The sequence below is a fragment of the Moschus berezovskii genome, chromosome 11 (genome assembly GCF_049115385.1).
Source record: "Moschus berezovskii isolate FMDL1 chromosome 11, NW_MosBer_1.0, whole genome shotgun sequence".
NCBI lineage: Eukaryota > Metazoa > Chordata > Mammalia > Artiodactyla > Moschidae > Moschus > Moschus berezovskii.
Window position 1 is genome coordinate 96310695 of NC_142470.1, and position 24294 is coordinate 96334988.

Genomic DNA, 24294 nt, shown 5'->3' on the forward strand with positions numbered 1-24294 from the left:
TCCTGACTTTCTGAAATGACTCCATGAGACTTTAAGAAATTAGACCTCTAAATTGCTAAAATGATCTCCATAGAGAGAGGCTAATAAATAGAAAACGGTCTTCCTAACATGCTATAATGTCATTTGGCCCACTAAATATCTGGGTCTTTTCCTAGCTCTTAAGTGATTCCTCACATGATTTTCTATTACCAAAGAGTTGTACTCTACTTGGATATTATTTCATAAAACCCTGGTCTAGAAAAAATGGGTTCTGTGTTAAATCAGAAATGAGCCACAAGACAGAATTTCTGAGCTCACCTCCTCCCCAATTAAGAAGCTGGTCTAAGTGAGACAAAGTCTCAGCAGTTCTAGAATAAATTCTCCAACCAACCAAAAACATTCAGTAAATCCCAGAATGTATGATATATTACTGGCAATTCCTTCTGTAAATCTTCCATGACAGCTCTAGTTAATACTGTCCTGAGCAAGGTAAGGAGATATATCTGGTTTGAAAAGCTGCAGCCACATTACAGTAGCTGAAGACCTATTTCACCTGTGTCCCAACCGTGTGTATGCTGATCTAGTGTTGACTTATCTGAGGTTAAAAGTCTAGCTCAGTAGAGTCTATTTTTGGAAATATTCACATTTTTACTTTTTTCTTTAAAAAAGAACCAGACCCAAAAGGGTTTCCCTGGTGGCTCACCTGGTGAAGAATCTGCCTGCAATGTGGGATACCTGGGTTCAATCTCTGGGTTGGGACGATCCCCTGGAGAAGGGAACAGCTACCCACTCCAGTATTCTGGCCTGGAGAATTCCATGGACTGTATAGTCCACAGGGTTGCAAAGAGTTGGACATGACTGAGTGACTTTCACTTACTTACACTTAGAGACCAAAAGTGTTAGCTTTTTCCTACTTCAGAAAAGGAATTATTTGCTGTCAGAAACTCCTTTAAGGTTAGAGGTATCACTGTGAAGGTTATGGGCACCTGTCAAAACAACTTGGGCAAAAGAATTTTGTCAATACAATTAGAAAAACCTGCCTTCAAAACCAGAGGACTACTTTTTGAAGTATTTCAAGTCAACCATCTTATTTATGCCAGGCTGCCAACGATACCTAAATACTCTTTTGTGAAAGCCTGCTTATCAATATGCAGCAAACATCACCTTGTCCTGGGGATCTTTACAGAAAATTCTGCAGCTGTCCCTAAAACTAACCAATATAGCATCAGTACCAAAAATAGATTATCTAGACAAAATGGCATTCTCTCAAAGCACCAGGGTCACATGAAGAGAGATTCTGGGAAGGGCAGAACATTAAAAAGGCCTATTTTACAAGCAAGGGCAAACTATACCAGAATGTAAGCTCCACAAGGGCAGGGACCATATTCTATTCATTATCATATACCACTATACCCACTAGACCACTATACCCACTAGACCAGTGCTAGGCATAGTGTCGAATGAATGAATGAATAAATACTTTCTGATTAGGGAGGTTTGCTCAAAATTCTCCAAGCCAGGCTTCAGCAATATGTGAATCGTGAACTTCCAGATGTTCAAGCAGGTTTTAGAAAAGGCAGAGGCACCAGAGATCAAATTGCCAACATCCGCTGGATCATGGAGAAAGCAAGAGAGTTCCAGAAAAACATCTATTTCTGCTTCATTGACTATGCCAAAGCCTTTGACTGTGTGAATCACAATAAACTGTAGAAAATTCTGAAAGAGATGGGAATACCAGACCACCTGACCTGCCTCTTGAGAAACCTGTATGCAGGTCAGGAAGCAGCAGTCAGAACTGGACATGGAACAACAGGCTGGTTCCAAATAGGAAAAGGAGTACGTCAAGGCTTTATATTGTCACCCTGCTTATTTAACTTATATGCAGAGTACATCATGAGGATCGCTGGGCTGGAAGAAGCACAAGCTGGAATCAAGATTGCCGGGAGAAATATCAATAACCTCAGATATGCAGATGACACCACCCTTATGGCAGAAAGTGAAGAGGAACTCAAAAGCCTCTTGATGAAAGTGAAAGAGGAGAGTGAAAAAGTTGGCTTGAAGCTCAACATTCAGAAAACAAAGATCATGGCATCTGGTCCCATCACTTCATGGGAAGTAGATGGGGAAACAGTGGAAACAGTGTCAGACTTTATTTTTTCGAGCTCCAAAATCACTGCAGATGCTGATTCCAGCCAGGAAATTAAAACACGCTTACTCCTTGGAAGGAAAATTATGACCAACCTAGATAGCATATTAAAAAGCAGAGACATTACTTTGCCCACCCAGGTCCGTCTACTCAAGGCTATGGTTTTTCCAGTGGTCATGTATGGATGTGAGAGTTGGACTGTGAAGAAAGCTGAGAGTCGAAGAATTGATGCTTTTGAGCTGTGGTGTTGGAGAAGACTCTTGAGAGTCCCTTGGACTGCAAGGAGATCCAACCATTCCATTCTAAAGGAGATCAATCCTGGGTGTTCATTGGAGGGACTGATGCTAAAGCTGAAACTGCAATACTTTGGCCACCTCATGCAACGAGTTGACTCACTGGAAAAGAGTCTGATGCTGGGAAGGATTGGGGGTGGTAGGAGACGGGGATGACAGAGAGTGAGATGGGTGGATGGCATTACCGACTCGATGGACATGAGTTTGAGTGAACTCCGGGAGTTGGTGATGGACAGGGAGGCCTGGTGTGCTGTGATTCATGGGGTCGCAAAGAGTCGGTCACGACTGAGCGACTGAACTGAACTGAACTGAACTGATATTAACATTCAAGTGCTTGCCATGCTTATGTCAAGACATGAACTATAGCCTGCAGGAAACTTTAGTAGCTCTGTATCAGCAGAGATTTGTTTAGGTGTTCCAATATATTATTAATAATACAACCTCTTCTAACCAGAAAATGCCTTTGGGATATGATAACCTGGATTTCATTTCTGAAATGGCATCTACCTATATGTTGTTCAGTCACTCAGTCGTATCCAACTCTTTGTGACCCCCATGGACTGCAGCAAGCCAGGCTTCCCTGTCCTTCACTATCTCCCTGAGTTTCAAACTCATGTCCATTAAGTTGATGATGCCATTCAACCATCTCATCCTCTGTTGTCCCCTTCTCCTCTAGCCCTCAATCTTCCCCAGCATCAGGGTCTTTTCCAATGAGTCAGCTCTTCACATCTGGTGGCCAAAGTATTGAAGCGTCAGCATCAGTTCTTCCAATGATTATTCAGGGTTGATTTCCTTTCAGTTCTGTTCAGTTCAGTCGCTCAGTCGTGTCCGACTCTTTGAGACCCCATGAATCACAGCACACCAGGCCTCCCTGTCCATCACCAACTCCCAGAGTTCACTCAAACTCACCTCCATTGAGTCGGTGATGCCATCCAGCCATCTCATTCTCTGTCGTCCCCTTCTCCTCCTGCCCTCAATCCCTCCCAGAATCAGAGTCTTTTCCAGTGAGTCAACTCTTCGCATGAGGTGGCCAAAGTATTGGAGTTTCAACTTCAACATCAGTCCTTCCAATGAACACCCAGGACTGATCTCCTTTAGAATGGACTGGTTGGATCCCCTGGCAGTCCAAGGGACTCTCAAGAGTCTTCTCCAAGACCACAGTTCAAAAGCATCAATTCTTCAGCGATCAGCTTGGACTGTAATTTCCTTTAGGATTTACTAAATTTAGGACATACTGCTTTGATCTCCCTACTGTCCAAGGGATAGGTTACATATGCTATCATATTGGTTGTGCAGATAATCTTTTCCTAGGTAATTCAATTAATGACTTAACTCATTTCTTCCAACCCCACCATTCACATCAGTTATAGAAATGACATCTTCCAATTTCATGGGTTATCAAACTGTTTGATTAATAACTCTGATGAAAATGACTCCCAGTTTTATATGTCATTATTAAATACCCACAAACTATTTCAATTGAGCACCTGGAGAGTATATCTTCCCTGGTGGCTCAGACGGTAAAGTGTCTGCCTACAACGTGGGAGACCCAGGTTCAATACCTGGGTCAGGAAGATCTCCTGGAGAAGGAAATATCAACCCACTCCAGTATTCTTGCCGGGAAAATCCCATGGACAGAGGAGCCTGGTAGGCTACAGTCCATGGGGTCACAAAGAGTCAGACATGACTGAGTGATTTCATTTTCACTTTCAGAGTATTTCTACGGACAACATTACTGATCCACACACTTCAATACAGAGGGTTAATAGACCATGGTCTCTACTTTCCTCCACCAAGAATATCCTTTCATAAAAACTTTCCCCTACTATCTACACTCACAGCTCCCTTCTTTACCATCACTTACTGACAATTGCTCAGTAAATACAAGGGAAAACTACAGGCTACCACCCCTGCCTATTAAGAAGTACATGTGGGAGATGGCTTTCTTCCAGTTTAATACTGGAAGAAATGATCAGTGACGAAGACTGATCCTTGAGGCCTTTCATGCCTACCCCCTACCCTAGCCTCCTATGTAATCACCTAGTTAAGGGTTGTTTAGTCTGGTTAGGGTGAAATAATATTTAAAAAATTCTATTAAATATCATTTTGATACATGCCATATTAAACAAAAGCACTTTTTGTTTTTAATATAAATGTATATTCTACTGAGGCTAAAATGTAAGTGATTATTAAGTAAAGTTAGGATTTTTTCCATAAGAGCCAACAGCAGTCAAGCAAAGGGGACATATTCCTCTTATTGGGAATACTTTTCATTAAACTTTTGAATTTTTGACATAAAATTTTTGACAAAAAAGAAAGGAAATTTAATAAAAAGACAAAATTTTATTGAACAGGATCAAGATAGGAGGGGAAATAAACGGGGCAGTCCTATACAGTAAGATTCTTGAGTGGTTCTCAGGTTTCCCTACCTGATGCTGGCTAACTTTTTGATTTTGCCTATATATCTCTAACAGGTGTAATACTAGAATTTGTTCAATATCGCCAAAGAAATTTACAACTATTTCTCTTAGGTCCTATAGTTGTTTTTAAGGCATGTTAAGTGCCTGCAATGGAAATGCACTGTGTTTACTTTAGACAGAAGGTTTAGAAATTGGAGAATAACTGGCCTAGAGGGAATGTCACCAACTCAATCTAAAAAAAGCCACAGATATCTTGGGATGGCTTTGCTGTTTAAGAGTCGTTGCCAACAAGCTCCATTCAGGAGATCTGATGCAATGTCACAACCTAATTCATTCAGCTTTATAAAACTGAAGTATACTGGAAGTAAATAACCGTTGATGCCTAAGAACAGAAAATAACGTGACATTGCTAAAGAACACATTCAAGCCTTTCCCTATTGGTCAGACATGGAAGGTGAACAGCTAAAAATTAAATAAATAATGTAATAATTATCAGGGGAAATTAAGACTCTCATAATGAATGGAATAACAGAAATGTGAAATGTTTCAGGGTGGCTTGTAATAAACAGCATTTGATGAGGAGATACGGAACATAAAAAAAGAGGTCCAAGAAGAAGCTGAAAAGTAAAAGCAAAGAATAAAGAAGAGAAATTAAGAAAATGGCATTTAAAGAGATAAGCTTAATACTTAAAGGCAGAAAGACAGTTAGATCCTGGTTAATAACAAACACACAGACATATACATACATATGCACACAAATTTTTCGAAACAATACTTAAATTAAGCTATTCTTGATTTAACTCTCCTCTTGGTTTAATTCTCCACCTTTTCCATGAAAAATTTTATACTGCTCAGGCCTACAAAGACCTCATGGCCTTTTTTGGTACGCAGAGATTCAATCTTGCTCCTGATTTGCATTGTTTACTTTGCATCATTATATAAAAGTCATATTCCAACTAGACTGTAAGTTGGAATCTATTTCCCTATTCCTTGAGTTTGGGCTGGCCCTATCTGTGACCAGTTCTAGCCAACAGAATGCCAAAGAAGTGATATTTCAAGTAGGCCTCAAGAGGTTTTCACATTTCCTCTTGCTTTCCCGGAACCCTGCCAGGATGCCATGTGAAGAAGCCTGGCTTGGGCTGTTGGTTAGAGAGAAATCATAAGGAGCAGAGAAGAGTCAGCTTAGCTAAGGCATCCTGGATCAGGCAGTCTGCAGCCACTCTATTAGCTCATCTCAAAGTCTGATAAGCTCAGCTGAACCTATCCAGTCTGTACAAACTTGAACTAAATAAATGATTCCTGTTTTAAGCCAATATGTTGTGGGGTGATCTGTCATGCAGCAAAAGCTGTTGAAATAACTGAAACATACATAATGGTTTTAGCCTTCCAATGAAATAATTACTCATAGTGTGCCTTATATTAGAATCAAGTATTTGCTGTTGACCTCTTTGCTATTAGAGTGTATCATATCCACTGTGTATTCCCACAACACCTAAGTTGTAATTTGTTCATAGTAGGCACTCAGAGTTTGATAGACTGAAATGAAAATCAACTAGAGTTCAAATTCTGGTGTTTGTTGGCATTATTTACTTAAAGTTCAACAACAGAAGAAAATACCAACCATAGTACTGCTTGAGAATCAAATAACTACTGAGGATCTGCTAGTGGCCTTGTGTTGCTACTCTCAGTTATGAACCATTAAGGGACAGCAACTGTTAGTACCTAGAATATAACTGCTACTTCAAGACAGTTAATAAGTGAGCCCTTAAGCTGACCTTCTCAATATTTAGGATTAATCCAAATTTTGGATTTTAATAGAAATAGCACACATTTGATACATGAATGTGAAATTGTACTGCAATCCTACTTTCATGAGCTTAGGAATACAGAAAATAAAAAGTGTAAAAGGAGAAGATTTTGATTTGTACTAATTCCCATTAACACCTGGTTTTCTAAACCCAGAAACCTGACAAATGACTTATGCATGTAAATATGCTTTAATTCTGAAGTGCTTTACAAATGTAAAATGTCATGAAATCCTGTGTATTCAGAATGTCATTTCACTTTTTTCCTTAAGAAGTAGAAAAATCAGAGTAGACAGGATGGCTCAGAAAGGATAAATAGCTTTGCTATCACATCTAATTTGCTTCCTAATAAAATTCTGTGGCTTTCAAATGACACTCTGCTATTATAGTCTGTACAGAGACAATTTCATCAAATATTCTATGTTTTGAATATTTTCAAAATTATCATTCAGTTGATAGTCTGAAACACTTTAAAGCAAAAGGACATGAAAAGCATGATCAGCATGAATATATTCATAAACCAGTGAGCAAAATAAACTCAATGACAGTAAAAGAACTTCCCTGATGCACTGAACAGGCACAAATCCCCCCTTTCCATGGGTGCATATATGTATCCTATAACATGCTTTAACTTTAACTTCTTTCTTTAACTTCAGCCATTTCTGATCAATGCTGCTATCTTTGACTTATAAGGAACATAATGGTCAAATCAAGTAGTAAGGTGGATAACTTAGTCAAGACATTAAAGGTTTAGACAGGCTAAATAATTAAATGACTAATTATTAAATAATGATTTAATGATTAAAATCTGGTTTGTTAATAAAGTGTCTTAAAAGGAAAACACAGTCCAAAGAGAGCAAAACCTTCAGCTGTGGTGTATAAAATCAAGCACATAAGAACTAGATATAGAATGGGTAACAATGTCATGTGTGAAAAAGATTCAATTACTAGCAGATGGAAGCTCCATAAATCAGGATATATTTACATGACTTTTAAGATTGGCACCCAGCGTAGCCCCCAAATTCTATAACTCTATTTTAGGATTCCAAAGAGTACAGGCAAAAGGACATATATTAAGCCACTCCAGTACTCTTGCCTAGAAAATCCCATGGATGGAGGAGCCTGGTAGGCTGCAGTCCGTGGGGTCGCTAACGGTTGGACACGACTGAGCGATTTCACTTTCACTTTTCACTTTCACACACTGGAGAAGGAAATGGCAACCCACTCCAGTGTTCTTGCCTGGAGAATCCCAGGGACGGGGGACCCCGGTGGGCTTCCATCTATGGGGTCACACAGAGTCGGACACGACTGAAGTGACTTAGCAGCAGCAGCAGCTGTGATTCACGGAGAAGGCAATGGCAAGCCACTCCAGTACTCTTGCCTAGAAAATCCCATGGACAGAGGAGCCTGGTGGACTGCAGTCCGTGGGGTCGCTACTAGTCGGACACGACTGAGCGACTTCACTTTCACTTTTCACTTTCACACATTGGAGAAGGAAATGGCAACCCACTCCAGTGTTCTTGCCTGGAGAATCCCAGGGACGGCGGAGCCTGGTCAGCTGCCATCTATGGGGTCGCACCGAGTCGGACACGACTGAAGTGACTTAGCAGCAGCAGCAGCAGCTGTGATTCATGGGGTCGCAAAGAGTCGGACACGACTGAGCGACTGAACTGAACTGAACTGAATCATGTCTTATTTGAAAACATACTTCCATGCTTTCTATTTATAATTTGAACATCTCTTATAGTTCATAAGCTGCTCCCTTTAAAAACAATGCTCACTTTAATTAATTTATGACAATGACTGAGATGAACTACAAAAAGATATACATTTTCAGCATGGGATGGGGAAAAGTCGTTTTTGTCACACTGATTTAACCTACCTGAGGCCGGCTAATAATGAGCTAGGGAAGTTCTTCATATGATATAAGAAGAATTTAAGCTGCCTTAATAGAGACAGACATAAATAGAAATTAAGTGATAGATTCAATAGGAAGAGGCATAATCTCATGATTCAGTGAGTTTTAGAGTTTTTTCTACTACTAAAAATTTCATGCAAGGAACTCTGAGAACAAAAATGTAATAGAAAATAGGAACTTAAGCATAAACAACAGTGCTCACTGAGAACTCACAAGTATTTCAGCATTCATCCCGGCTCAGATCCACCTTATTTTAGCTGTGCTTTCTAACTTACTCCTTTAGCTAACATTTTCTGTTAACACTAGTTACTTTCCATAGGGACCAAAAACACAAACTTGAAAGAATGACCACAATTCCTTTTCATGAACAGTGAGAAGAGAAAATTTTTTCCTTGGATGTGTTTTTCCAATGAAATCCAATTTCTGCTTTCCAAGAAAAGCCAATTGGCTCAGAAGTCTCTGAGAGGAAACAGTGTGGGGATATTCAAACAGATACCATACCACAAAACTCCAAAGCAAAATCCCAACCCTTCAGCCTTAACATCAGTCAAGGGGTTAAAACCTGAACGCCTCAGTTGAGTTGCTGAATTCACAGGTGGAAGGTCTAAAGGGTGGAAAGAGATACTCAGCTCCATTTGGGACCATCCTGAGAAAGCCTTTATGTTTAAGAGAACCCCCACCTCAACTCCTAAATATTAAGTTGACACACGTTTCTGGGACGCGGCCTGAATCCTCAAACTTTGGCGGGTCTATAGAGACACAATTTTCTGTTTTCTGTTTAACAGGGCTTTCCAGAATTGTCATCAGATGACAGATTACACTACCCATCCACAAGGATTCAGGGGTAGCTCAGGCCATCCATTATGGGTTAAAAGCTGTTCTAGCATGAATCGAGTCACAGTGGTAAGGAGACTACCAATACAAGGGGTCCTACAGCTTTAAGAAATACCCTGGGCATCTAAAAGTTCTCAGAATGCAAACTTTGTCAGCTCTGAAAACAAGAGGCACTGCATCATTATGGCAGGAGAAACAAAGCCAGCACCCTTTTAAAAACAGACAAAAAAAAAAGATTGTTTTAATAGGAGAGAAGCATCAGTCATTGATTCTTACTTCATTCACACTTTCTATCCAACCCCATCCATCTTCAGAGTGAAGAGATGACAGAGCCTAGTTAACTTTCTCCCTCTTTCGGCCCCCACCCATACTGCTCCTCTGTACCAAATCTACCAAGACCCACCAACCCACCCTTTTCAATCCACAAGCAACAGTTCTATAGAATGACTCTGTCTGATGGGCTTGTAAACCTCAGGTATACCTAAGTACCAGCTTTCATCACACTACTTTTGTAGGGTTACCTGCCAGGTTATCACGACTGGTCAGGGCCTTTACCAATCATCTAAAATGACCACTCAGTTACTCAAGGCTGACCACATTCTACAAAGGTGGGGATGAGAAGACTTAAGGGAACAGAAAAAAAAAGTCAACAAACCAAACCAACAATCCAAAATGTAAAATATTTCATTTTTATTAACTGTTACTGCTGTCATTATCTGCAAACAGAAGTTCTCTAAGCAGGCAGTCTGCACCTGCTTAGCATCAGTTTGCCGAGTTATCTTTTCTGCTGTGTCTGCAAAAGCCAACTATAGCACAATGGGTCACATCACTTGAGGGTCACTTGAGTCCCGCTACATTCTGGGGCCCTCCTTCCACCTCCTCCCTTTCCTTCCATCCACAAAACCTTTAACTCCACCATAGCTAAGGATCCCAGATAGCCGAATAAAAGAGGTGGCCTCAAACACAGGGAAAAGCCCTTAGGTCTCCAGTGTGAATCGCCAATGCCAATGCCCCTCCCCTCTCCCTTTCCTTAAGACCTGATGGTCTTCAGTCACACATCTTAAAAGAAAAACAAAAAACAAAAACACAAAGACTTACTTGTCTCAAGTCGATGAAGGCCAACTGCAGCGTGTCCTCCTGGAACCCAGGCACCGGGCCGGATCTGGCAAACTCTGTGGGAAAGAAAAGAGGATAAAAAGCGCCTTTAACTAACCATGGACAGGGAGATTGGCAGACGGATGACAGGGAAGACAAGAGAGGCTGGGGGAGAGGAGGACCAAGCTTCTAAGGAGTCATGTCTCTCTCCCTTCAGCTTCTTTGTTTGCCCTTCAAAATTCGTGTCATCAAAACACCATTAATTCCAGCATCCTGACAGCAAGGAAACTGTACTAATTCGACCTGAAATTTATTCCCATGAGCCGCGCTGGGCTTCAGAGTATTTGTTTTGTGAATGGACAAACAACTTGCAAAGGAGGAGGGAGTGGGGGAGAGAAAAAAGTTTTTCCTCTCAACACAATAAAATCTTCAGCTGTGAAACTCTTTTCAGTTCCGAAAGCTATTTATATTTTAGATCGCTAAAGGAATTTTCTAATTTCACGCCTGTCACCTCATTCCCTAAGCATTGATCAAAAAATATTCCCTGCCACATCATTAATTATTCCCTCACTGATTATTTGTATTATCTCATGAGTGCATTATTGCCAACCCACACACAGACACACAAACACACACACCAGCAGCAAAGGCTTCCCCAATCCAGTGCTTGGCTCGTCAGTAAAAGAGTATTGCAGATATGAAAAAACCCATCGACATAAATATCACTGCAAAAACTTAGGAAATATTTGTATATGTCCATTCTCCTAGTGTATTCTTTGTTCTTGATTTCTACTTCTATTTCACTCTTAAAAATTATTTTTCTCTTCCTCTACTCCAATTGAGTCTTTAGGTCAAAGAGACACATGAATGCTATTTGCAATTTACAACAGCGCTTTGGGTACAAGCTTAGTTTATGACTCTGGCTTCTACATCATTAAGAAGAAGGTAACTACACAGGACTATAGGGAAATATACTAGTTAACAGTTAAGAATGTCAAGTTTTATTGTCCCTAAGCCCTGCTTATTATGAAATCGAAAGGTCTTGTTTAAGCCCCTATATACAGACAAAACAGACACAGAGAAAATTCAAAAGTTGTACAGTTACTATCCCTTGAATTCTCTCTGTGAAGTCAAACAAAGTACGATAAACATTTAACATCAATCTACTGTTTACCTCAAAAACAACTCAAATATCTGCTCAAAATAAATATGAAAAGGGATGTTTTCCTTTTGATTTTATTTTTCTCCAGGAATGAATTTAAGAAATTACAGGAAGTTGGTATCATATTTTCTTTTGTAATTAAATAAAATCTACCAAGATATTTGCATATATGTCTGGAAAATTCCTCCGAACAACTAGTAACTGGATAGCTTCAAATGATGATTTATGAACAATGACAGGTATTCCTGTTCTTTAAAAATATTTTCCATCTAGGAAATGTCTAATGGGTTTTCATAAATTCCTTGCCCTACTTTAAAAAATAATGTTAGCAAGTTAAGTTGCAGGGAATATAAAAACACTACATGAAATAAAATTTAAACCAATTTATTAAACTAATTATATAGAGCACAAATGTGAAATTAAAAAAAATTCTTATCCTGGAGTTTTCACAAAACAGTCTTATTTTAGAGATTTCAAATAAAAATAACTCAAATGGAAGGAGATAAACTATATAGAATGATAGCACACTAAGTTTCTATTTACTTTGGAAAGAAAATTTATATGCCATTTATAAATTAATTCCATCATATGTATAGCCCAAATAATTAAAGTTTTAAAAGAGTAAAGTTCTAAAACTGTACAAATACATGATGAGAGCCATGTAAATAAAAGCTTAAATAATCCATCCTTCATATCTTTCAATAGCAATCATCTGTGATAACCTTGTATACAACAGCTGCTCTATCACATGGACAACTTTCTCATACTACGCTCCTATAGAAAGCAGCTCTTTGAGTCATAGCCACAGTCACTCTTTTTGACAGCCTTGATGGTCAGACGGTCAGCTTAAATAAGCTTCCTATGTCTGACAATTTCATCCAAGGTTGATAGATTATCACTGTTGCTCCCATATGACATACGCCTTATGCTGCATCATTTGAAGTACTGAACTCTCTATCAGTAGGAACCCCACAAGTCAGGATGCAGCAACTATCAAGGTGTTCTGCTGACCTACACATGTTCAGTTCAACAGGACTGCCCTGTGATACATGGGTTGAATGCTTGAGAGCTGGCTACACATTCTTGAATCTTGTTATTGGGCATGCTCCCTGGGGCTGACATGATGCTGATGAAACCACTCAGGTATCTGGATCTGATACATATTTAATCAGTCACACTTTATAGATATCATTTTATGACACACTCAATTTTCTAGGTTCCCAGAGGACACAGTGGCCTTTTAGATTTGATTTTAATTTTATAAATCAGAGAATGACAACTGCATCAGGTGCAACAAAGTGAAGAGATTAATTTTCTTGCATAGCTTATAGAAATATTAAATACTATATATTCAACTTCATATTTATATTTTCTCATTATTTTATGAATGTAATTCTTATCCTTTTGTGTAGACAGTAAAATTCTTAGGGGTAAGGACCATATCACAGAACACAGCAAAGTGTTCAAAATAGTAGATGTCCAACAAATACCTATACTTTACTTTAGAGAAAAAACAGGATCAATTAATTACACATATTCTTTACTGCCAATGAAACTTTTTGGATTGCAATAGTAAGGTGTCCTTAACGTGAGTATCAATAAGTAGGCTTTAGGAATAGATGAGCTTCCTAAAATGAGTTGCACAGTGATTGAGGGGGTGGGCTCTGGGGTTTTAAAAATCAGAGTTTGAGTTCTACTTTCTAGCTCTATGGATATGTGCAAACGACTTAATCTCCTAAAAGGTTCAATATCTTTATCTCAAAAATGAGAGTGGCAGTGTATTCCTTATACTGCTGCTATGAGGGTTAAATGAAATAACATGTAAAGCAATTGGCAGAGTGCCTGGCATATCATAATTGATTATCACTATAATTAGTATTTTGTGGGAATATGCGTTTCCCTGTGAAGAAGGTGGGTATCTTTTACTGAATTCTCAGAGGGTGGGTGACCAAACAAATGTAAAGAAACACTGTTTTATACCCAGGACAAAACATTAGAAAAAATTCAGCTCCCGTTCAGTTGTAAGTTAGTGAGCTGGTATTGAAATTTATAGGCAAATATTTAAGTGATTCACTTAAAGGAGGCTGATATGACTAATTACTAGTGTATTAGCCACAGCACAGGAATTTTCACTGGTATTATTTTAGAAAATCAATAAATAAATTAAGCAGATCTCCTATAATTTTGTGACTCAATATTTCCTTTAAAACATGACGGTTCCTGTAGAGTCAATTTTTTACATATATGAAAAATGTTAATAGCATAAGAAAGTATGAACATTTTTAAATTAAAACTTGTATCTATCTTCAACAGTAAAACACATGACAGTAAGCATTCATTTCATAATGTTAACTGAGGCTGTTAAAGAGAGAGAGATTACACGGGATTTTATTCTCCTTTACATTTTATAAACTTTAAAAATGAGTACAGACCACTTTTATAATCAGAGAAAAGGAAACAGAAGAACACATACATCCCCAAACTATTCAGTGCTATTTTCTCTAGTAACAAGAGCTATAACCTGTTCAAGATTTAGCATTACAGGCAGTTGGGATTGATTTGCACACCCATCTTCTCAGAGGTTGCTTAATAGAGAGACCAACTACACATGCGATGGGTACAAGAAGCTCCCAGTCCGTTGAAACATACAAATTGACTCTATGAACACACAGACGCTTTCCTTCATAATCATGAATAAAAAGGAGTACGTCTGTACTAGTGGCCAAGTAGAACCAACGGGTGTATGGGGGACAGTGAAGAAGCCTCTTTCTGGGTTTGTCTCTGCATTCCAAGATCTGTAGGAGGTTTTCAGCCTCTAAGAGGCTTAAGCCAGTGCCAGAGTTCCCCAAGGCTGGAGTTCTGCAGAGTGGCGCCCGCCCCACAAGAATATCAAGGTGCTTGCTCCCCTTCATAGAGAACCAAATCCTACCTTTGACTATCTTATGTTATCTGGGGACTGAATCAAGGTTCCAATGAGGCTGGCAAGAAAGCTTCCTCTTGAAAAACTTGTTCAGGTTACTGGCGTTTCTGGCCAGTACCAAGCCATCCTTTTGAAAGCTTGGCTTACCCAGTTCCTTTTCACTGCCCCTGATCACAGTACGATTTCTCAAGAGTTGAAACTGCTATCAGAGCCTGATTCTCAAATCCAAATTGTAAGTATGAAAAATACTTTAATGAAATAAATATTTCATTAAAAAATTAAAGGGAGGTATACAAAATTATAGGAAAGAAGGCATATTGTTAAGTGAAGGTATAAACATGGAAAGAAAATCACACACAAACACCTCTCACTTTTACTTAACAAATATCCAACATTTCTTCACATTCTCATACACACTTAAATTTATGAGGTGTGACAATATTTTTAAATCAATAATAATTTCTCAAAAATATCCAACAGGTTTACAGTTCTAATAACCTTCATATTTTACTGAAATAAAAAATTACCAAAGTAAAAAATAGAGGAATTCAACTAATTTCACAATGCTTTCTAAACTTCTTGAAGGCTTTCCTTAAAATGAACTACCACTTAGAGACAGACGCGAGAGACGCCGGCGCCAGCGCAAATGACCACATGCAGAAGCGAGGCCAAGAGGAGCTAACCCTTGTCCAAGGTAAGGTGCAGCAGCTGCGCTTTCCTGGGGCAGCTGTGAAGAGATATCCCACGATCAACATAAGAGAAACACAAATAAGACGGTAGGTATTGGGAAGGGGCATCAGAGGACAGACACAGTGAAATCATAATCACAGAAAACTAGCTGATCTGATCATATGGACCACAGCCCTGTCTAACTCAATGAAACTAAGCCATACCATGTGGGGCCACCCAAGATGGACGGGTCATGGTGGAGAGGTCTGACAGAATGTGGTCCACTGGAGAAGGGAATGGCAAACCACTTCAGTATACTTGCCTTGAGAACCCCATGAACAGTATCAAAAGGCAAAATGATAGGATATTGAATGAGGAATTCCCCAGGTCGGTAGGTGCCCAGAATGCTACTGGAGGTCAGCAGAGAAATAACTCCAGAAAGAATGAAGGGATGGACTCAAAGCAAAACAAATACCCAGTTGTGGATGTGACTGGTGATACAAGCAAGCTCCGATGCTGTAAAGAGCAATATTGCATAGGAACTTGGAATGTTAGGTCCATGAATCAAGGCAAATTGGAAGTGGTCAAACAGGAGATGGAAAGAGTGAACATAGACGTTATAGGAATCAGTGAACTAAAATGGACTGGAATGGGTGAATTTAACTCAGATGACCATTATATCTACTACTGTGGGCAGGAATCCCTTAGAAGAAATGGAGCAGCCATCATGGACTCTTAACAAGAGAGTCTGAAATGTAGTACTTGGATGCAATCTTAAAAATGACAGAACGATCTCTGTTCGTTTCCAAGGCAAACCATTCAATATTACAGTAATCCAAGCCTATGCCCCAACCAGTAATGCTGAAGAAGCCGAAGTTGAACGGTTCTATGAAGACCTACAAGACCTTTTAGAACTAACACCCAAAAAAGATGTCCTTTTCATTATAGGGGACTGGAATGCAAAAGTGGGAAGTCAAGAAACACCTGGAGTAACAGGCAAATTTGGCCTTGGAGCACGAAATGAAGCAGGGCAAAGGCTAATAGAGTTTTGCCAAGAGAATGCACTGGTCATAGCACACACCCTCTTCCAACAACACAAGAGAAGACTCTACACATGGACATCACCAGATGGTCAACACCGAAATCAGATTGATTATATTCTTTGCAGCCAAAGATGGAGAAGCACTATACAGTTAGCAAAAACAAGATCAGGAGCTGACTGTGGCTCAGATCATGAACTCCTTATTGCGAAATTCAGACTTAAACAAAGTAGGGAAAACCACTAGACCATTCAGATATGACCTAAATCAAATCCCTTATGATTATACAGTGGAAGTGGGAAATAGATTTAAGGGACTAGATCTGATAGATAGAGTGCCTGATGAACTCTGGATGGAGGTTCATGACATTGTACAGGAGACAGGGACCAAGACCATCCCCATGGAAAAGAAATGCAAAAAAGCAAAATGGCTGACTGGGGAGGCCTTACAAATAGCTGTGAAAAGAAGAGAGGCGAAAAGCAAAGGAGAAAAGGAAAGATATAAGCATCTGAACGCAGAGCTTCAAAGAATAGCAAGGAGACATAAGAAAGCCTTCCTCAGTGATCAATGCAAAGAAATAGAGGAAAACAACAGAATAGGAAAGACAAGAGATCTCTTCAAGAAAATTAGAGACATCAAGGGAACATTTCATGCAAAGATGGACTTGATAAAGGACAGAAATGGTATGGACCTAACAGAAGCAGAAGATATTAAGAAGAGGTGGCAAGAATACACAGAAGAACTGTACAAAAAATAATTTCACAACCAAGATAATCACGATGGCATGCTCACTCACCTGGAGCCAGACATCTTGGAATGTGAAGTCAAGTGGGCCTTAGAGAGCATCACTATGAACAAAGCTAGTGAAGGTGATGCAATTCCAATTGAGCTATTTCAAATCCTGAAAGATGATGCTGTGAAAGGGCTGCACTCAATATGCCAGCAAATTTGGAAAACTCAGCAGTGGCCACAGGACTGGAAAAGGTCAGTCTTCATTCCAATCCCAAAGAGAGGCAATGCCAAAGAATGCTCAAACTACCGCACAATTGCACTCATCTCACACGCTAGTAAAGTCATGCTCAAAATTCTCCAAGCCAGGCTTCAGCAATACATGAACCGTGAACTTCCAGATGTTCAAGCTGGTTTTACAAAAGGCAGAGGAACCAGAGATCAAATTGCTAACACCCGCTGGATCATGGAGAAAGCAAGAGAGTTATCTATTTCTGTTTCATTGACTATGCCAAAGCCTTTGACTGTGTAGATCACAATAAACTGTGGAACATTCTGAAAGAGATGGGAATCCCAGACCACCTGACCTGCCTCTTGAGAAACCTGTATGCAGGTCAGGAAGCAACAGTCAGAACTGGACATGGAACAACAGACTGGTTCCAAATAGGAAAAGGAGGACATCAAGGTTGTACATTGTCACCCTGCTTATTTAACTTATATGCAGAGTACATCATAAGGAATGTTGGGCTGGGAGAAGCACAAGCTGGAATCAAGATTGCCGGGAGAAATATCAATAACCTCAGATATGCAGATGACACTACCCTTATGGAAGAAAGTGAAGAGGAACTCAAAAGCCTCTTGATGAAAGTGAAAGAGGAGAGTGAAAAAGTTGGCTTGAAGCTCAACATTCAGAAAATAAAGATCATGGCATCTGGCCCCATCACTTCATGGCAAATAGATGGTGAAACAGTGGAAACAGTGTCAGACTTTATTTTTTGGGTCCCAAAATCACTGCAGATGCTGATTGCAGCCATGAAATTAAAAGACGCTTACTCCTTGGAAGGAAAGTTATGAGCAACCTAGATAGTATATTAAAAAGCAGAGACATTACTTTGCCAACCAAGGTCCGTCTACTCAAGGCTATAGTTTTTCCCGTGGTCATGTATGGATGTGAGAGTTGGACTGAAGAAAGCTGATCGTTGAAGTATTGATGCTTTTGAACTGTGGTGCTAGAGAAGACCCTTGAGAGTCCCTTGGACTGCAAGGAGATCCAACCAGTCCATTCTAAAGGAGATCAATCCTGGGTGTTCATTGGAGGGACTGATGCTAAAGCTGAAACTCCAATACTTTGGCCACCTCATGCGAAGATTTGACTCACTGGAAAAGACTCTGATGCTGGGAAGGATTGGGGGCGGGAGGAGAAGGGGACGAAAGAGAATGAGATGGCTGGATGGCATCACCGACTCAATGGACATGAGTTTGAGTGAACTCCGGGAGTTGGTGATGGACAGGGAGTCCTGGCGTGCTGTGATTCATGGTGTCACAAAGAGTCGGTCAGGACTGAGCGACTGAACTGAACTGAACTGAACCACTTAGAGAGGGGAGGAAAAAAATGTTTAAATAAACTTTAAAATTACTTGGTACATTCACATTTCACTGAGGAAAACAAAATATACATTTGATAAAGAGCATAGAACCCTAATTTTAAAAAAAGCATAGATTCCTAATTACAAAAAATGGGAGAGTCACAGTTAGAAGAGGCTTTGAGGGATCAAAATGACTGCCTTATAGCCAGAGAACAGTATTGTAGTTTTTCAGAGTTCAAGGCCTTGAGAGAGTAAAGGAAAGTGAATTAAACTCAGAAAGGTTAAACCTTAAGTGATTATAGGTGAAGTTGGCTGGTGGGGACCTGGAAAAGCTTAACTTATATGTCTCCTTTTTTTCCCTCCTCTTGCCTGAAGGGTTCCCAGGATACAGCACTTCTGTTTTAACATCAATATGGATAAAAAAATGTTGCCTGCCATTCTGGTAAAAATCACATGTTGTCCACCATCAAGCCATCAACCACTGCGGCTACCCTAGACAGTATGCCCTGAAGGGATTTCTGGATGGAGAAAAACAGGATACTGGTCCAAGATAGTTAAGAAACATATCAAAGGAATAAATTCTATGAGTCAGACTTTTGCATCTTTCCATCTATAGACAAGAACCAAAATCATTAATTTGAGATGTCTGCCTTCTGTGATTCGGAGAAGGCAATGGCAACCCACTCCAGTACTCTTGCCTGGAAAATCCCATGGACAGAGGAACCTGGTGGGCTGCAGTCCATGGGGTTGATAAGAGTCAGACACAACTTAGCGACTTCACTTTCACTTTTCACTTTCATGCATTGGAGGAGGAAATGGCAACCCACTCCTGTGTTCTTGCCTGGAAAATCCCAGGTAAGGGGGAGCCTGTTGGGCTAACGTCTATGGGGTCGCACAGATTCGGACACGACTGAAGCGACTTAGCAGCAGCAGCAGCAGCAGCAGCAGCCTTCTGTGATTAGCTGTAATCTATTGATGTTTGACTCTGTGCTTTATTTTTTTTCAGCAAAAATACCTAGATATTCAGGCTCCTCCCTTACCTTTTTTGAACAATTTTATCTGAGAGGTGTCTCCCAGGCTTTAGTTCTCAGTAGTCAAAGCTATGATTTTTCCAGTAGTTGTGTACAGATGTGAGAGTTGGATCATAAAGAAAGCTGAGCACTGAAGAACTGATGCTTTCAAACTGTGGTGCTAGATAGTTTTCTTGAGAGACCCTTGGACTGCTAAGAGATCAAACCAGTCAATCCTAAAGGAATCAACCCTGAATATTCATTGGAAGGACTGATGCTGAAGCTGAAGCTCCAACACTTTGGCCACTTGATACGAAGAGCTGATTCACTGGAAAAGCCCCTGATGCTTAGAAAGACTGAAGGCAAAAGGAGAAGGAGGTGGCAAAGGATGAGATGGTTAGATAGCGTCACCAACTCAATGGACATGAGTTTGGACAGACTCCAAGAGAGAGGGGCAGGGAAGCCTGGTGTGCTGCAATCCATGGGGCTGCAAAGAGTCGGACACAACTTAAAGACTGAACAACAAGGTCACCAAATAAAACATAGCTCCCCCCACCAAAAAAAGGCTGCCTTAGCCTGTAATCTGTATATCCAGACAGGACATTTGAGAACTTACCAAAAGCAAGTTATGGGAAACAGAATATAAAAGAAATTCTTCTGAATCTTTGCAAATTGTCCATAAAACAAGAATAATTTTCAAAGGAAGATGAGCAAGGTAAAATTTATTTTAAAAAATCAAAACTAGTACAATATCTGGGAAGTAGGTAAAATAGCAATTCTTAGAGGAAAAGCTAATTTGTTCAAATAAGAGAAAATTGAAAAGGCAGTGGGCAAGATTTTAACCAGAAATTCCTGGTTAGCATAATATACTATTGCTTTCAGTGAAGTTCCAAGTTAGACAGTGGACAAGATAGCATCACCAGCCTCCACTGAACAGATTAGGGTTTTTGTTTTTGGCCAAACTGTCAGGTGAGAAAGGAAAATCAGTATTCTAGAGCTCAAACTATGTTGGGTACTTGTTTATATCCTGAGATCAGGTCAGGTCACATGCAGTTTTTATGGGATTAAAACAAATAAGAGCTGCTGTTGCTGTATTAATATAACGGTTTCCTGGTATCTGGGTCCCTGGGGTAACAGATAAGGAGTGTGCTAGACTATGAAGTGTAGCTCTGGGGAAGTTAAAGCCTTCTTGCATCACTTCACAGTGGTTCCACTAAGCTAATTACAAAGAAGAGTTGATGGACTCCACAGGGACTCCACTCAAGGCCCTCATGGTCAGAGAAAGGGAGGCCAGAACATAAGGAAGTAAGTACAAATGAGAGAGCTATCAAGGAGACAGATAAAGGAAGGGAGGACTGGGGGTGGGGGTGGGAGTGGGGAGGGAAAAGTCCTTGAAGATTCAGCTGACTATACTTTACAAGTGTTTGTATGAACATGTGATCATAAAAAAAGTCACCTTTAATTACATAGAGTATAATCCTGTGATATAAATTTTTCTTCGCTTTCATATATTTTAAACTCCCTAGACCTTCTGCCTTAAGAAGGGCAGAGTAAAGTACAATCTAACCTATTCTGAGTTTCTGTGTGAGAAATACAGTTAAAACCGATAACAACAGAGTCTGATAGCAAATGCCAAAGCAGCACTCTAAATAGATTTATAAGTTGTTTTCAAAGTTTATTTCTCCTAGCTCCTTTTGCTTTAAAAGACAATTGAAAACTAGGACATATAAACATAGGTTTTAATTAATAAGCAATTAATCCACTGTAAGAGAGAAAAGCATGAAGGAATGTTCATGATGCTGCTGAGTAATAAGCCAATCAGTCTCCATGTGTCTGTCCCTTATACTGTACCACTGAAAGGAAATGAGGGTTCAGATACTGGCAGAGACTGGTGTCAATGACAGAACACATTCCCCTGGAGACAGCTGTCCTACGTGGAATAAACCTAGGAAATTGGAGAAGTTGATTTTTATGCCTTACTAACATCTCTAACATAGAAGAATCTGTAAACAGTTTAATGAAATTGATTGGCTGATTTCTAGCAAAGCAAACTAGAAAATAATTTTATTCAAGATTTAAAAGTAGGAGATGACATAAATTCCTACCATGTCATGGAGTCCAGGTGCCACTGGGTGCTTCTATAGAAATAAGGTCGTGTTCTTTGTTTAAGGAAATAGTATTCTAAATGGTGGGTAAGAACACATTAGATGTATTCACCAAATTAAACAGAGTGTCTTTTGCATTGCAGAGGAAGAAGGTTAAGAACAGCCAAGACCCATAACAAGTGGCAGAACAATGTCATGCCACATGGCATTGGATGTTCCCTTAATATTACATAAATGCCAAAAACATAGCACAAAATGTCCTAGGACTTGAGTTTACAACCAAGAATCCTAAAGCTGAAAGGAGCATTTGTAATTGCTGAGCACTTTTACAGATGAAAAAATTAAAACCAAAAAAAGTAAGCTGGTAAACCAGTTAAAACCTAATCCCTCTATTATTTCAATATGCATCCCTGACTTATAACGTCTGAAAGCAAATATTTACTTTACATGTTCCTTTTATATATATGCATATATATGTTTGTATATCTTTTTCATTTCAATAAGTCATAAAAATATATAGATCTGTGTAAAAATCACAATTTTCCTCTGAAGTTTTGCAATTTTGCAAAATAAAGGCCAATTTCATAATCGATTTTTTAATACTATAGTGAAAAGAAGCCTCTGCCAATTAGCAAACAGCAGTGCTTCTGTGCATAATCTTAAAGAAAGCTGAGAACCTGCCATGAAAGGCGTGGGTTTCCTGAGAGATGAGAAAGACTGGTGTTCTAAAGTAGTAACTTTATATCCTTGATATTTTTACTATGCTTTCAAGGACTTAATCTTATCCATGTGTTTGTTCAGTATGGATCATTTTGTTGTATGGACACAAGACAGAATTAAGTTCATCTGAAATTTTACATTGAGAAGGATTCTGCCGGCATTTAACATAATGGTGAAAAATTCTCTAGAAAAGCACTGTCCAAATAGAAACAAGAGCTACATGTGTAATTTTAGAATTTTTAGTAGATACACTTAAGAAAATAAAAATCAATTAAAAATTAATAATAGCATCTTATTTTACTTAATATATCTAAAATATTTTAATTTCAACATAAAATTAGCATTTAAAAATTATTCATGAGGTTTTTTTCGAAATCCAGGATGTATTCTTCACTTAGAGTACAACTCATATTTGAGCTGTGTGTCAAATGCTCTAATAGCCACTTATGGATGTAACCATAGTTTTGGACAGCACAGCTTCAAATGATGTTGACTGTAAAGAATGAAAGCTAAAATGAAATGTGCAAAGAATGATTTCAGACTCTGAAATGACAAGGAAAGAACGCCCTCCAAATTCACAGAAATATGAATTGTTTCTACACTGACTATGAAATTAGGATTGAAACAAATGTTCCTGGTACTACACAATGGCTTCTCTTCAGCTCATATTTTAAAAATATGCCACCCTCTGAGGCAGCTATACACTTTGTATATTCTTCATTATGTCTGTCAATAAATTTTTACAGTACCTCTCTATTAATTCTTATGCTAGTATTCTTTCCTTTCTTCTCGTCATCTCATTTTCTTTTCTTAAAGTTTGAGTGTACTCCGGGAGTTGGTGATGGACAGGGAGGCCTGGCGTGCTGTGATTCATGGGGTCGCGGAGAGTCGGACACGACTGAGCGACTGAACTGAACTGAACTGAACTGAATATCTAATTTACTAATTTTTTCAACTTTTCCTACTGAAAGTAGTCTCAAATCATTTTGGAACGATTAAGGTATATTTAAAAAGCTGATAGTTGCACAGTGTATGTTTCCAGACAAAGCTCTTTGACTCTCAGGTCCCCCAGCAAGTGATGACAGTAACAATCCTGACTTATAACTGCAAAATGTTTTGTAAGTCCACAACACAAAACAAATGCTGACTCATTCAACGGAAAAGTATCAGGACACTGTCAGTGCTCTGGAACAGGGTAGAGGTGCACCATACAAAGGTACCAGAAACGCCAAAAGAAATGATTAAGGTAGGTTCCACATAGGATGTTTCCTAAGTTAAAAGAGCTAGACTTTTTTTTAAGTTAATTGTAATTCTTTCTAAACTGAAAGCCAATAATGTTTCTTTGGTATAAGTTTTGTGGATAGTCTCACAATTTGCTAGGAAAACTGAGTCTCAGTCTACATTGATTGGTGTTCACAGAAAATGGATATATCATTAGCTAAGGTAACTGGGATTCCAACATTTCTAGATTTTACTTATGTGACCTTGGGCCTATCATATAAGTTTTTAGTGCCAGATGTCTCCTCTGTAAAATGAAGGCAAAAAATATTTCACTTGCTTAAAGCTATGGGACTGAATCAAATATACTCTTGAGGCCTATTACATAACAAGGAATATACCTGGTCTTTGGTCCTAGCTCCTGACAAGTTTTATATCTTCCAAAAGTCCTGAGCAACAGGAAAGCTCCTGAGCAATTCGTAATTGAATCATTTTGATCATACCTAAGTTTATGCTGAGAAGTTGACTCCTGAGGGCCCTTAAGTAGTTTTAAGGCAGGGACTGCACAAGCCAGAATGACCAAGCCTGTGATCAGAGGGTTGACACTTTCAGCCCCACCCCCCAATCCCCAGAGAGGAGAAGGGA

General features: G+C 39.3%; 1 protein-coding gene across 4 annotated transcripts in view; it reads right to left on the reverse strand.

The window, feature by feature from the left end:
- Nucleotides 1–24294, reverse strand: part of EXOC6B (exocyst complex component 6B) — a 762215-nt gene that overhangs the window by 157380 nt on the left and 580541 nt on the right. For all 4 annotated transcript variants that reach the window (XM_088841568.1, XM_055400057.2, XM_055400058.2 and 1 more), the window contains one exon: nucleotides 10494–10567. In XM_088841568.1, coding sequence (XP_088697694.1) covers nucleotides 10494–10567 — 74 coding nt within the window. The remainder of the gene's footprint in view (nucleotides 1–10493; nucleotides 10568–24294) is intronic.